The 15,179-nt window shown below is 37.1% G+C and overlaps 1 protein-coding gene and 1 long non-coding RNA gene across 9 annotated transcripts in view; one reads left to right on the top strand and one right to left on the bottom strand.

The window, feature by feature from the left end:
• Positions 1-15,179, top strand: part of NAALAD2 (N-acetylated alpha-linked acidic dipeptidase 2) — a 100,318-nt gene that overhangs the window by 76,889 nt on the left and 8,250 nt on the right. For 6 of the 7 annotated variants that reach the window (XM_045038625.1, XM_045038626.1, XM_045038623.1 and 3 more), the window contains 5 exons: positions 695-786; positions 1,980-2,070; positions 3,524-3,788; positions 6,538-6,619; positions 7,703-7,795. In XM_045038625.1, coding sequence (XP_044894560.1) covers positions 695-786; positions 1,980-2,070; positions 3,524-3,788; positions 6,538-6,619; positions 7,703-7,795 — 623 coding nt within the window. Of the gene's footprint in view, positions 1-694; positions 787-1,979; positions 2,071-3,523; positions 3,789-6,537; positions 6,620-7,702; positions 7,796-7,891; positions 7,931-15,179 lie in introns of all 7 variants that reach the window. The other variant, XM_045038624.1, reaches the window with a different exon arrangement.
• On the bottom strand, positions 449-13,119 carry LOC123380450. 2 transcript variants are annotated; one of them, XR_006586216.1, is made up of 3 exons: positions 7,684-13,119; positions 2,771-5,026; positions 449-2,514 (listed from the first exon to the last, which is right to left on the bottom strand). It is a non-coding gene; the product is annotated as an uncharacterized LOC123380450 (long non-coding RNA). The 2 variants fall into 2 exon arrangements; XR_006586215.1 differs by having other exon boundaries at positions 449-5,026.

Raw genomic sequence — 15,179 nt, 5'->3', positions numbered from 1 at the left:
GGCACCTCAGCCTTCACAGTCCACACTCTACCTTGTGGCCCTGCCGAAGATTGGAGAGAGCAGAGTGTAAGTTAATGGCCGTACCTTTAATGGGGGCAGTAAAAAAGGTTCTTGTATTCATAGAAGCTCTTAAAATCCCCAAAGAGAAATGTGAGGTTATGCAGAGCTTTTAAAACCCATCAGATTCCAACTTGGTTTGAATACAATTGGACTTTCCAAAACAGCAGTTTGTCCTTTCCCCTCGGGCTCTGCAAAACCAGGACTTACATGGCCCTTGTCAGGCTTAGATGCTTCAGCCACGTCTGCCACCCTGAGGCCTCTCTTTAAAGGTCTTTCAGGACAGAAGCAACTTACGTTAATCTTGTATCCAAGTTTTCCCCCAGTGACTTACTCAAGGACATTTAAACTGCTAAAAATTAAAGTGATAACATTTGTTATAAATCTGCAACTCTATTAAAAAAGTTTACCAAAATAAGCCAGAGATTTTTTATCTCACGTACATGGCAAAATTATCAATAGGCAGGCAACAAAAATGAACATGGATTTGGTTGTATTTTTTTGTCATTTGCTTGTTTTTCTATCAAGAACATGATATATGTCCATATAGTTAGAAGTTGATAACCTATGGTTTTATTATCGACATAAATTTAGTTGCTTCTGCCTCTAATTCCCAATATTTGATGTTTCTTTCCAGATATCCAGCCCAGATGATGGTTTTGAGAGTAAGTCTCTTTATGAAAGCTGGTTGGAAAAGGACCCTTCATCTGAAAATAAAGATTTTCCTAGGTGAATTACTTGTATATTTTCTACCGTTAGGATCAATTGTGAATTCCCCTTTGCCCGTTGTTTCTCCAGAAATGTAATTCTCAGCTGTGTCAACAATGTGAGTAGAAGAAAGATAATCCCAAAGAATCCCTGTGTAGCCTTCAATTTGCTAATGGGACAGAATAGCCAAGTCTTTGAATCTATAATAAATTCTACTTTTGCAAATGTTTAGCCAAAATTATTTTGCCACATTATCAGGTATTATTTTGCATTTTTGTATTAAATTTTAGATATGTATTCAATGCATTAATGTGACACCAAATGATAATGATGAAATATGGACTATTTGCTTCTAAGTTTAAGGGGCATTATGAGTCACTACCGAATTGTGTCTTTACCTGTAATGAATATAGAATGTATTAATTTTTTACTTCTCATTCACACAACAGTTTTCTTCAATTTTTTTTCTCCTGCAATACTATTTCTATAAACCAGCAGATGATGGTAACAGTTAATAGCTCCATTACATACTCCAAATAAGTCTTGTGAAAGTTTGTTTCCATTGTAAAAGTTTTACATGATTAAAAAAAGAAAAAAAACTAGAGTCAAAAAAAAGGTTTTAAAATACCTACATCTCAAAAACACATTGGAAGTATGTATTTTCTAATACACCTATAATTTTCTTCTTTGCTTACCATTTTATCATAAATTTTCCCATGTTATTGCATATATATTACATATGTATGTATGTAGTGGTTTCTTAACTACATGCAAAAAAATATATTGTAATTTCATTTTCTAAATAAGGCATAGATTCTTCGTGATCCTAAATACATTTTATCATGGCAGTTTTCTTACTATAGTTCTCTGAGGGTAGTGACCACATTTTATTTTTCTCTTTTTCCCCTCTATGTAAATATTCTAAAAGACTGACAATGTGAGAGAGACCACAGTCACTAGGCTGCTGTCTTCGGTGGCACTGTTCAACTGTGACTGTAGTCAGTGCAGATTTACAGGTTTAACGCAGCAATTTCCGGCATGTGACAGGAAAGTAGCTTGGGGTGGTGTACCTTCTAATTTTTGTAAATGTGCTGTGCAGTTCCTTGCTATTCCTGGGACAGGATTCATTTTTCTATTTCTTTAACTTCACATTTTTTAACTTATGCATTTATAATATCCTTGTGTGTGTATATACACTTATATTCTACATCTAGAATCAACAAGCTGGGATCTGGAAGTGATTTTGAAGCTTACTTTCAGAGACTTGGGATTGCTTCAGGCAGAGCCCGTTACACTAAGAACAGGGTAAGCCATTTCATTATTTTGGATACATAGCACTTTATCCAACTTCTTGTTAGGAATTTTAAACTGTTTAGTTGTTTGGTAGCAGGGCACCAGGTCATGTGGCCTGGGAAGAATTCCAGGGCTGGAGGCTGACTTCATGTCTCTTTGTAGATGGACTAGGAATTAATTTGGGTTATTCAGTGAATTTTCCTTGCAGGATTATTCAATGAAATGGTAGCTGGGAGATTACTGCCAAGTGCTTCGCTGGTTAGCAGAACCAAGTAGTGCACATCCCTGTTCTCATTCAGGCTTTATTGGAAAATCCCGTTCTCCTCCACTTTTCCTGAGGAAAATGTGCATGTGAAGAACCTGTTTTAGTCCCAGGGAATGCTAGGACACGAGTCTTTACTGTCAGTAGCCCCTCTTCACATCCTCACTCCTGCCTGTCATCTGAGTCCAGGGCTCCTGAGTAGGGAATAAAACAAGTTCCTCCTGATTTTTAAGTCGATTAACTTTTCTTATCAGTTTGCACCATTCCATTCAAACACACTGATGATCTGTATTTGAATATGCCAACACGTGCCATGTTTGCTTGTCTAGGTTATAAATTATGTGATAAACCAAACTGAAGATTACATCAGCAAACCCAGATTTGTTACAGATTTTAATAATTTTCAAATCATAATTGCAATACACAGTCTTGGTTGCCTAGAATACATACCTTTTGTAAATCTGATTCTCCAGAATCAGAACAGAGATGAAAGCAAAATAAATCTGTATCCTGATACTCATTAAACTCTTTCAAGGCCTGTTCACTTTTATATTCTGTCATCAATCTGAACACAGTTGTCTAGTTTCTAAGAAACTGCAGATTAAAAGCAGGACATTAGACAGGAGAGAGACTGACACAAGGATTCGCAGTAGAAATGTTAACCTTATAGCAAAGTAGCATATAGGTAAAACTAAACTTAGGAAAGGCAGACCTAAAGAGTAAAACAAATATTTATATAAAATACATCTATGTAATAGTTTACAATGGTAGCCCTTAACTGCATAATAAAGGTTAGATGGCATTTGGTTATACAGTTTGGGAAGGCAAAGAAGGTGCTTAAATGTAGATTCTATACAGATCTTAGCTGCCCAGAACCTTTCATTTCCAATCAGTTGATAGATAATTGTAAACTGTGTTAATATGCAATTTGAGTATGTATGCCTTAATTTCAGTTATCAGAAATACAATAACAATTTTGAAGTATTTTGAATGAAGATTACGTGAATGATAAATAACAGTAAAATTTTAAATTGGTGAATAGTTGGTGAAACTGTTAGATTTTAACTTTTTGCTTCATGATAAAACTCAGAGTTCCACATGGTTGTATTTTTTTTTCTGCATTTTTAAGATTACATAAATATTATAATTGGAGTATTTAATGTTTGTCTATATTCAGTACCTACCCATATTTTGTTTCCCCAGAAAACAGATAAGTACAGCAGCTACCCGGTATACCATACAATTTATGAGACGTTTGAATTAGTAGAGAATTTTTATGACCCTACTTTTAAAAAACAGCTTTCAGTGGCTCAGTTACGAGGGGCACTGGTTTATGAGCTTGCAGACTCTATAATCATTCCTTTCAATATTGAAGACTATGCAAAAGCTTTGAAAAACTATGCAACAAGCATCTACAATTTATCTAAGAAACATGACCAACGATTGAGAGACCATGGAGTATCATTTGGTAAGAATGGCTGGGTATATTTTATAATCTGAGTTAGAGCTTTCAGATATCGTCTCCGACTGTCATCACTGCACACTCTTTCATCCTAGAATACATCCTTGCGTTACTTAATTTTGATTTCTAGGAAAAAACTTGAAACACCGTTAAAGAATGTCATTTAACCTGGTATTTGTAGGATGAATTTGTTTTGCTAAGTTAGTGCTATGAACATTGGGTTGGTTAATATTTTCCCTATATTGCTGCCTTTAGAAATATTTTTGCTCTTAAAAGAACAATACTATAAAAATACAATACTGCACAAAGATGGGAAAATAGAGAAAACCAATTCCACTACATGTATAATTATTGTATACTTTTGTTTACATGGAGATTTTTTTTTACCTGGTTTAAGCATTGTTTCATTTTGTGTATTTTATATTCATTTTATATTCACATTGCCATTTTGTGGTTAGTTATGTACTATGCTATCTCCAACAAAGCAGGGATGAAATATAGTATGGTGCAAAGGACTGAGCATTGGGTCTAGAAGCAGTTACCTGGTTCAAATCCCGGTTCTAATATTTAGTCATTGTGTGATGTTGGAAAAGTTACATGACCTTTGTCAATCTTCCTCTGAGTGAAATGGTAAAGAATATAACGTTTCCAAGACTGCTGTGGGACATTCAGTTGGTTGGATATATAGACACAGTGGTGAGTCTTATAAACGTTACCTACTAGTACTGTTTTACTATAACCATTTTCTTTTAATCTGGGAGTAGATATTCTTAGTACATACCAAAATTATCAAGTATGTACTCAGTGTCTACTGTCTACTGTGTTATTTCCTGGGAGATACCAGAATGTTTAAAAAATAATCATTGTCCTCAAAGAGCACAGGCTCTCAAGTGAGGGAAAAGACAAAAATGCCAGGGACAAGCTGTTATAGGATGCTACAGAGAGTACTGTAGGGACACAGAGTAAGTAGAGAGAAGTCAGCAATGGCTTTGGAATATTGCATACAAATTAGTAATCTTCAAAGTCATGAGCAGCAGGTACTACGATCTAGATAAAGTGATACAAAGAAAATCTAGGAAATTGTATTTACATACAATTGGATTGGAGAGTCTCTTTAACGAGGCAAATGAAATCGGAATAAGCAGAGCTGACAGCGAGATAGACATTCACAGTTCTGTGGCTCACCAGCATCCTCTTCTTTTCCTAGATGCCCCGATTTTCTTTTGGTGAATTACCTTTTATCACTTTAAGTCAGGATCCAACCGAGAGAGAAAGCACAGTTACAGGGGAAGGCCACTCTTCAAAGTGACTTAACCTACTCTATTAATGCCCCTTTCCCCCCATATTTTCACCCTCTCCACCTCAGTGGCAATATTCCATCCACGTTAAACCATCTTGTAACTTTCTTATAAACATTTCTTCTACCTAATGTACCCTACTCCCTTCCCAATCAAAATTCTTCATTTAGTGCCAGGCAAAAAGCAGTCCCTAACATGTTTTAATGAATGAATGATGGATACGTAATTTACATGGTCTCCAGTTCTCTACTTCCTTCTACCAATCTAGTACTGTCCTATCTTCCTAACACTCTACTGAAATTGCTTTTGCCAAAGTTATTCACCTGTTACTAAATACCAGGCACACGTTTTATTTCTTACCCAATTTGACTATTGTGGTTCATTGGAAATTTAAAATTCTTTCCTCAACACTCTTTGGCTTCAAAAGTATCTATTATTAGATTATTTTGTACTTCGCTTTAAGAATAGCAACAATAATTAGAGCTTAGAGGATATCTAGGGCTAAAAAAGACCTTGTCTTTTATATTGAAAGTAACTATTGGGGCGCCTGGGTGGCGCAGTCGGTTAAGCGTCCGACTTCAGCCAGGTCACGATCTCGCGGTCCGTGAGTTCGAGCCCCGCGTCGGGCTCTGGGCTGATGGCTCAGAGCCTGGAGCCTGTTTCCGATTCTGTGTCTCCCTCTCTCTCTGCCCCTCCCCCCTTCATGCTCTGTCTCTCTCTGTCCCAAAAATAAATAAACATTGAAAAAAATAAATAACTATTTACTAGCTGTGTGACCTAACAGAAATCCTGTGGAGCAGTAAGTGCTTTCTCTGCCAAATGAATATTGTATTCCCTGTATCACAGGATTAATGAAGGAAATCAATGATTTATGCTAATGTTCAGTTTAGAAAAGATGGAAAATGATACAGGTTGTTGTAATAAAAAAATATGTTGAGAATATTCTCACTTCTTAGAATCTATGTTAACTAAAGAAAAGCTTGACTAGACCAGACCTGATCCTGTTTGAGTCCACACACACCAGCTTGTCACAGGTTGCATTTAAACAAGATCTTAAATGCACTGCTTAAAAAGAGGGGTTGGTTAACATTGATTTATTCTCTAATTATTGCAGGAACACAGCTCAATTTATAGCTGTATCCAGTATCTAGCATATAGAAGTTGTATTGATATATATTGAATGATTATCTACATGAATGGTAAATTAGGAGTTAAAATAATTATGTCCTAGACTCTTGAAAGTTCCTTTATGAAGAACCAATTTAGAAATGTTGTTTTATCCATTGTCTCTTTGTTACAATATTTTCTGATCTTCATGGATCTACAAGAAGGCTCAGTAGAAAAACAGTTTTAATATCTATTCAGTCCTGTCAGCCTGGAATGTGGAGGGCAGGGAAGGGAACATCTGAAATAAGAAGCATTTACTAATATACCTTCCACTTTTCTATTTTTAAAAGATTCTTTATTTTCTGCTGTGAAAAACTTCTCAGATGCTGCTTCAGATTTTCATAGAAGACTCACAGAAGTTGATCTTAACAAGTAAGTTTCAAATGTAAAGTTTCCTATTTTGAAAAGTAATCTAGTTACTAGAGTGAATCGTGTACACTTACCTAGGCAGGCAGCTCTAAGTCACTGCTACCCAAATTAAGGTCTGTAACTACAGCATCAGCATCACTTAGGAGCTTGTCATCAAACGTAGAATTCTGCACTTTAACAAACTCCCAGGATGGTCAGTATTCACACTGAAGTTTGAGAAGCAGTGCTCTATCTGGTAGACTAAAAACCCCTCCCAAGACAAGGGCCAGCCTCATGCCTTCAGGAGGCTGCATAAGAATTTTGAGTGTAATTCATCGTTCCGTGGGTAAATGCACTTGTAGTATATTTTACTAATGTCCCAATACTTCTATGACCAGTGTAGGAATTCTTTTACTGATAGAATTTTTGCCACTTTTAGATTGAAATATAATTTGAAACGTTCTATTCAAAGCATTATTTAACAAGCATAAACAAGCATAAACATTTACTTTTTCAGATCCAATTAGAGTAAGCTCTCCCACTACCCATATAGGCAGAAAGATTATCCTTCATTCTGAGGGGCTTCTCTCTCCTTTGGATTGTAGGAAAGCCCAGAGAATTTGTGTAGCACCCCAGGAAGAGTTGGCAGATGCCAAGTGTGAAAGGGGATTCCCAGCCCATGATGGGCAACTTCCTGCAGACTGGCACCCTTCCTGCAGACTGCTGCGACCTTCCTTCATTTGTTGTTGTTCAGCCTTTATTCTGCAACTTTCTTCCACAGTGGAACTGAATGGCTTATCAACAACTGATAGTACACCCAGTCGGCCTTTGCAGGAGGCCTGGCTGTCCTCCTAGAGAGAATTAAAACTTTTAGTTCTTTCTGTGGTCTTGAAAAACAAAACAAGCCATCTCCAGTAGGTCTCTCTTACTCTGAATATTAGGAAGATGACCCTCTTGTTATATGTAGCTTACATATAAAGCATTACTGTTAATATTTTCTTAAAAACCTATGTATTTTAGAAGTTTATTTTTCCATGCCTTATGCTATATTATTTTAAACTATAGTCCCATGAAAGAGTTACAGTTACCTATTTCTTGTTTTCAAAGTCCTATTGCAGTGAGAATCATGAATGACCAATTGATGCTCCTGGAGAGAGCATTCATCGATCCTCTTGGTTTACCAGGGAGGCGGTTCTATAGGTAAGGAAGCAACATGTGTTCCACTAAAGGATATTAAATACTCCAGTGTGACCAAAACCAGCATATCCAAAGTCTGCTTTAAACTGTTGCCATCAGATGAACGGAAGGTGAATATGTATGCTGAGAAGAATACGGGTAAGATTATGCATTAGAACAGTGTAACTTGTAGTATCAGAAAAATTAATTTCATGTTGTTTACTGCTTTGCTACAGATGTAAATGATAGTTGAAAAATAACCTGTAAATATAAAGGCTATTAGTATCTTAGAGCTTGTGTAGTTCAAATTTCTACATTAATTTCTTCTATAGGATCTGAGGTAAGTAGCTTGTCTAGCCTCTGAATCTTCCAATTGTAGGAAGCTTACCACCTCATGAGGAAGTCCATCCCATTTTAAGAGAGGTCTACTTTAATAGAATTTTTTCTTCATAAGATCTTTTTCCCTGTAATTTTCTCCTTCTAATCCTATCTACTCTCCAAAACCAAATAGAATAAATCTAGATCTATTTCCATGTAACATTTTAGGTTTTTAAAGATGGCTGCCATGTTCTGAAGAAATATCCTTTTTGTTTCTGTATTTCTATGTCAAGTTTTCTTTCAGTATCTTGGCTGTGTGCTTGGGCAGACTCCAGTTTCTTAAGATACCTCTTAAACTGTGGTTCCTTGGTGAAAATTTACGAGGCTGTTTATCATCAGATAACCTATGCCAGAGATAGTTCTATATGTTAGCTTTCTTATAAATATTAGTGACTAGTATTAATATTTAATTAGAAGCACAGGCTTTTTTAGAGCCCTGCTCTGGCTCATACTAAGTAACCTGGGCAAAATACTTCTCTAAAGCTCATTTTCCTTAGCTGTTAAAGGAGATAACTGCTTTCACCCCACAGGTTTATATATTTCAGGCATGTGGAAGATTGAGCTCAGAGAGGGATATATTCAGTAAATGGCTGCTATTTTCAGAAAATAATTCATATAAATAATAGCAGCCATCAGTTAAGTATTTACATGTCAAATTAAAAGCGAAAAGCAAAGCTACATGTTAATCCTCTCCTGCCTGTATTTGTATTTTATAAGCAAAATGTCTCTATTTTGTCAAAATGAATTCAGCCTTGTAGAATAAAAAGGGACAGTGATCCTTCAGCATTCCCTTCTGTAACCCATACCCAGCCATTTGCTAGTCTCTAAAGAAAATGTTTTATATACACATGTGTATATGTATGTGTATGTATACGTATATATATTCATCCAACTATATTTATATAAATGGGCCTACACATTATTTTTCAGCTTGTTCTTTCTTTGTAACAATTTATCTCCAAGATCCTCCCATGTCGGTATATATCCAGCGTGCAGTGTTCCACTGTATGGCTTATATGTGTAATTTTTAAAGTCCTTGTTGTTTTTATTTACTATTGGGATAAATACTTTGGATGCCCCCGTGTCCTATTTGAACATGTCCTAATATCTAATGAGTATGTGGATTTAACACATTTTAAATTTAAGTAACTGCCACACTGTCTTCTAAAAAGACTGCACTATATTTTGAAAATATGCTTAGAACTATTACCTGAATATTAAGACTATATTCCAAAGCCCAGGCAGTACAAGAGCAATGCAGGAAGACCCTGAACTCGCCCCCTCCCATGGACACACTTGAGCTACAACTCTGTGTGAACCACATTTCCTCCGAAGGAGACCTGAAGACTAGCTGAGCAACCCCTTCATTATCAAACAAGAAAAAGGCTTGACTGAAGATGGTAGGAGAGTCTGAGAACTAATTCTGCCATAAACCTGGCCCAAGGCACACAACCCACAATTGGGAGGGAATTTATAAACCCAGAACCTCTCCTTGGGGAATGAAGGGCTCATACTTCAAATAGGACTCACCAGCTTTTCAGACATATGCCTGAGATGAGCCTCCAAAACATCTGGCTATGGAAACTAATCGTGTGCTCACATTCAAGAGACCCAAAGGGCTGTGGAGAACTGAGGCACGGCTCTTGAAGGGCTTAAATGGACTCACTTGCCACAGGATCCAGTGCACAAGCAGCACTTTGAAAAGCAGACTTCACGTGAAACATTCACTTGCTAGCTTTAATGCATCATGTGGAGGCACATGCTGGACTGTTCTCTGGGATGGAGGCTGGTGGGTGCCATCTTCACATTCTTCCTCTGCTGAGCTCCAAAGTGCCAGTATCTCCTGGAAGGGAGCCTTTACACTTACATTTTAAAGCTGCTGCCCAGGGATGCCCTTTGACTGGCTCTGGAGCCAGAGGGTCTTATATTCCTGGGTCCCATGGTACTGGGACAACTGGGAGATGGTTCTTGGCTAACTACCACCTACAGTGTACTGCACAGATAGTGGACTGAAACAGGACTTTTTGTCCAGGAGCTCTGGCCTCAGGAGAAAGCTTCTGGTCTGGCATGTATCTAGGAGTCTGTGGCTGAGAAGCCTCTTTGCACTCTCCCCCTGCTTTCCCCACCTTGATGGCATATCCCCAAATGGAGTTTGTACCTTTGTCCAGCACCCCGGTTTTTGCAGCTGCTGCAGGGGACACCTGTACATTGTGTGGCTCTGGTGGCCAACAGGGCAAGGCTGATGGGTCCCACAGGACAGTAATCAATGGAGAAGCAGCTACCCCCAGGGCACAGCCAAGAGACAGCAGATCCAAGAGCTCAGTCTTCCAGTGAAAGAGGTCTTAGTTTATCATCATGGCTACAGCCTGAGGGGCAGGCTTCTAATTAAAACACACATCTAAGGATTAGTTATCAGAGGCCTCAGAGGGCAGGTGCTCTGTGCTCTCACTCTGCCTGTTCCAGAGCACCAACACCTCTGGGAGGGGAGTTCTCACACCCTGGTGTGAGACCCAGACCTCAGGCAGCAGCTTTCAATCATCCTGAATTTAAGTGGCAAGAGATTCCCCTTTGGTACACTGACAGGTCTTGGCACACCCTCAGCTACCAGGAGCTCTTAAAAATAGTCTGCTTGGACAACCATAAGTTTGAGAAACAAATGATAGGGCAAGGTTGAATGAAAAGGTTTATTTTCAACATTGGGAGAGGTGGCTGTTTCATCTAAAGCACAGAAACCAACAAAGAGGAAAAAAAAACAGGAATATGTTCCAAATAAAAGAATTACGATAAAACCTTGGAAAAATACCTCAGTGAAATGGAGATAAATAATCTACTTGATAAAGAGCTCAAACTATGGCCATGAATATGCTCACCAAAATTGGAAGAATGGATGAACACAGAAGTTGGGGAAAAAAAAAAAAAAAGTACCAAATAGAAATCACAAAGCTAAAGGATACAATAACAGAACTGAAAAATTAGAGGGGTTTTCCAGCAGACAAGATGAAGCAGAAGAAAGGATCACTGATCTTAAAGACAGGATATTAGAATTCACCCACAGCGCAGGGGTGGGGGGAGGAGGAGGAAGCTTAAAAGACTTAGAGGAAAACATCAACTAACATTCACATGACAGGGATCCCAGAAGAGACAGAAAGGGGCTGAAAACCTAGAAGAGGAACCCAACATCCAGAAACAGGAAGCCCAGAGAGAATTCCAAATAAAATGAACCAAAAGAGACCCACACCAAAACACTAATTGTCAAAAGTTAAAGACCAGGATAAAAGCAGCCAAGAGAGGAACTTTTATTATATACAAAAGAACCCCCATACAATAATTAGCAGATTTTACAGCAGGACTTTGCAGGCCAGAAAGGAGTGGCATGAGAGAGTGCAAGTGCTGAAAGAAAAAGACTTCCAATCAAGAAAGAATATACACTCTTTCAAAGTTATCTTTCAGAACTAAAGGAGAAAGAGTATTCCAGAACAACAAAAGCTAAAGGAATCTGTCACCATTAATTGGCCTCCTAAGAAATGCTAAAGGGAGCTCTTTAAGTTGGAAAGGTGTGGATTAGTAACAAGAAAACAGGAAGAGTGAACATTTTACTGGTAAAGATAAACATTAGCGTAAAAGTAATGGTATGAAGGTTAAGACAAAAGCAGTAAAAATAACTATAATAATTAAGGGATACACACAAGTAAGAGGAAGTAAAACCTAAACCATGGTGGTAGGATGGGTAAGAGTAAAAAGGCAGAGCTTTAGAATGCCTTCAAAGTAAAACTGTCATATTCATGAAAGTCTACTTTAAATTGGTAGTTCTATGTAAGGCTCATAGTAACCACAAACCAAACAGCTACATAGGCATACCTCTGATCTACTGCAGGTTAGGTTACAGAGATCTGCAATAAAGCAACTTAAATGAAGTTTCTGGTTTCCTAGTACATACAAAAGTTATGTTTATACTGTATTATAGTCTATTAGGTGTGTGAAGCACTTCTAAAAACAAAGTACATACCTTAATTAAAAAATACTGTATTTCTAAAAATGCTAGCCATCATCTCAGCTTTCAGCTAGTTGTAATCTCTTCCGCTGGTGGAAGGTCTTGCCTCCAAGTTGATGGCAGCTGGCTGATCAGGGTGGTGGCTGCTGAAGTTTGGACTGGTTGTGGCTAAGTCTTCCATTCAGGTTTCTCTGTTGTGATGCTGTTCGACAGTTCTATTTCAATAGTCAATTCTCTCAAAGCCTGCCGCTGCTTTTTAACTAAGTTTATGTAATATTCTAAACCCTTTGTTGCCACTGCTGAATCTTCACAGCATCTTTACCAAGAGAAGATTCCATCTAAAATTAACGACTTTCTTTGCTCATCCATAAGCAGCAACTCTTCACCGATTAAAGTTTTGTAAGATTGCAGCAGTTAAAATATAATGATTATGAAAATTAAGGCCAGTATCTGATGAGCAGAGAAGCAAAAATCTTCCATAAAACAGTAAATGGAATTCAACAATATACTAAAAGGATCATTCACCATGATCAAGTCAGATTTTAGAGATACAAGTGTGGTTCAGTACCCACAAATCAATCAATATGATAGACCACCATTAACAAAATAAATGATAAAAATCACACAGAAAAAACATTCGACAAAATACATCTGTTCATGATAAAAATTACCAGTGAAGTGGGTTTAGAGGGAACATGCCTCAATGCAATCAAGGCCATTTAAGATATACCCACACCTACCCTATTACTCCATGGGGAAAAGTTGAAAGCTTTTCTTCTGAGATTAGGAATAAGACAAGGATGCCCACTCATGCTCTTTTTATTCACCATATATTGGTAGTCCTAGCTGCAGCAGTCAGACAGGAAAAAGAAATCAAAGGCATCCAAACTGATAAGGAAGAAGTAAAACTGTCACTATTGCAGATGACATGACACTACATACAGAAAACCTAAAAACACCAAAAAATTAGAACTAATTAATTCAGTAAAGTTGCAGGGTACCAAACAAATGCACAGAAATCTATTCTGTTTTTATATACTACTAAACAAAGCAGAAAGAGAAATTAAGAAAACTCATTTACAATTGCATCAAAAAGAATAAAATATCTATGAAGAAATTTAACCAAGGAGGTGAAAGACCTGTACTCTGAAGAGTACAAGGGAGCACAAAACAAGCAAACACAATCCGTATCAAAATATCAACAGCATTTTCCACCAAATTAGAATAAATTATCCTAAAATTTGCATTGAAACAAAATGCACCCTAAATAACCAAAGCAACCTTGTGAAACAAGAACAGAGCTGGAGGTATCACAATCCCAGATTTTAATATATACTACAAAGCTGTAGTGATGATACAGGAAGAAAAATGGACATATAAATCAACAGAACAGAAGAGAGAGCCCCATGCTTATGTGATTAATAATGTACAAAAAAGGCAAGACTGTGCAATAGAGAAAAGACGGTCTCTTCAATAAATGGTGCTGGGAAAAATGGACAGCTACATACAAATGAAATGGAACTACTTTCTTATCACAAAAATAAACTCAAAATGGGTTAAATACCTAAGTAAATTTGAGAGCTAAAACCATTAGACTCAAAAAACAAAAAAAACAAAAAACAAAAAACAAAACCCCAGAAACAATAAACTGGGAGAATAGCACACTGAAAAGCTTTTGCACAGCAGAGGAAACCATCAATAAAACAACAAGGAAGTCTAAAATGGGAAGGGATATCTAAAATAAAGAACTGCTACCACTCAACAAAAAAATTGATTAAAAAAGGGCAGAGAACCTGAATATGTATTTTTCCAAAGAGAAAAAGACATGAAAAACAATGGTCCCCACCACTAATCATTAGGGAAATGCAAATCAAAACTAAAATGAGGTTTTCACCTCACAATGTCAGAATGCCCAGTATCAAAAAGACAAGGGGTGGCAAGGATGTGGAGAAAAGGGAACTCTCATACATTATTAGTGGGGATGTAAACTGGTGCATCCACTACAGAAAGTATGAACATTCCTTAAGATAGAAATACTACATGACCCAGTAATTCTATTACCGGGTATTTACCCCCCAAAAAACAAAAATGCAAATTCAACTAAATATATGCATCGTTATTTAATACAGTGTTATTTACAATAGCCAACATAGGGATGCAACCTAAGTGTCCACTAACAGATGAAGAGAGAAAGATGTATACACGCACACACACACACACATACAACGCCAACAGTAACCATAAAAAAGAATGAAATCTTGCCATTTGCAACATGGATATACCTAGAGAGTATTAAGCTAATTGAAGTAAGTCCGAGAAAAACAAATCCCATATGATTTCACTTCAAAACAAATGAACCAAGAAAAAAATTGGTGGTTGCTAGAAAGGACAGTGGGGGGGGGTGGCGGGGAGTATGGACAAAACAGGGGATTAAGTGGTACAGACTTGAAGTTATAAATAAGCCATGAAGACGAAAAGTCCACCACAGGGAAACAGTCAATTATATTGTAACTTTGGTGGCAGATAGTACCTACACTTATTGCAGTGAGCATTCCTAATGTATGTAACTGTCAAATTACTATTATACACCCCAAATAACACTGTATTGTCAAATGTGTTCCAATAAAGAATATAATAAAGTCTAAAACACTATAAAAATAACCAAATTGTGACAGAGACAAAAAGTGAAAAAATATAGTTGGAAAAATGGTGCCAAAAGACTTGCTTGATGGAAGGTTGCCACAAACATTCAATTAAAAAACAACGAAAAATGTACTGTCAGGCACAATAAAATGAGGTAAGCCTGTAGTAGATACAAGAAAGATAAAAGAAAATCTAAGCATACCTACCATCAAATCACAAAGGGTGAGAGCAAAATAAGCAACAAGCAAGAACTACAAACAGTAAGAAAACAATTAACAAAACAGCAATATGTACATACCTATTATTTTTAACGTAAATGGAATAAATGTGCAATGGAGAGACAGGGTAGTTGAATGAATAAAAACACAAGACCTGTCTATATGATGTCTATAAGAG

Source organism: Felis catus, chromosome D1 (assembly GCF_018350175.1).
Source record: "Felis catus isolate Fca126 chromosome D1, F.catus_Fca126_mat1.0, whole genome shotgun sequence".
In the NCBI taxonomy this organism is placed as follows: domain Eukaryota; kingdom Metazoa; phylum Chordata; class Mammalia; order Carnivora; family Felidae; genus Felis; species Felis catus.
The sequence above is the reverse complement of the archived record's forward strand: the minus strand, read 5'-3'. Positions and strand labels throughout refer to the sequence as shown.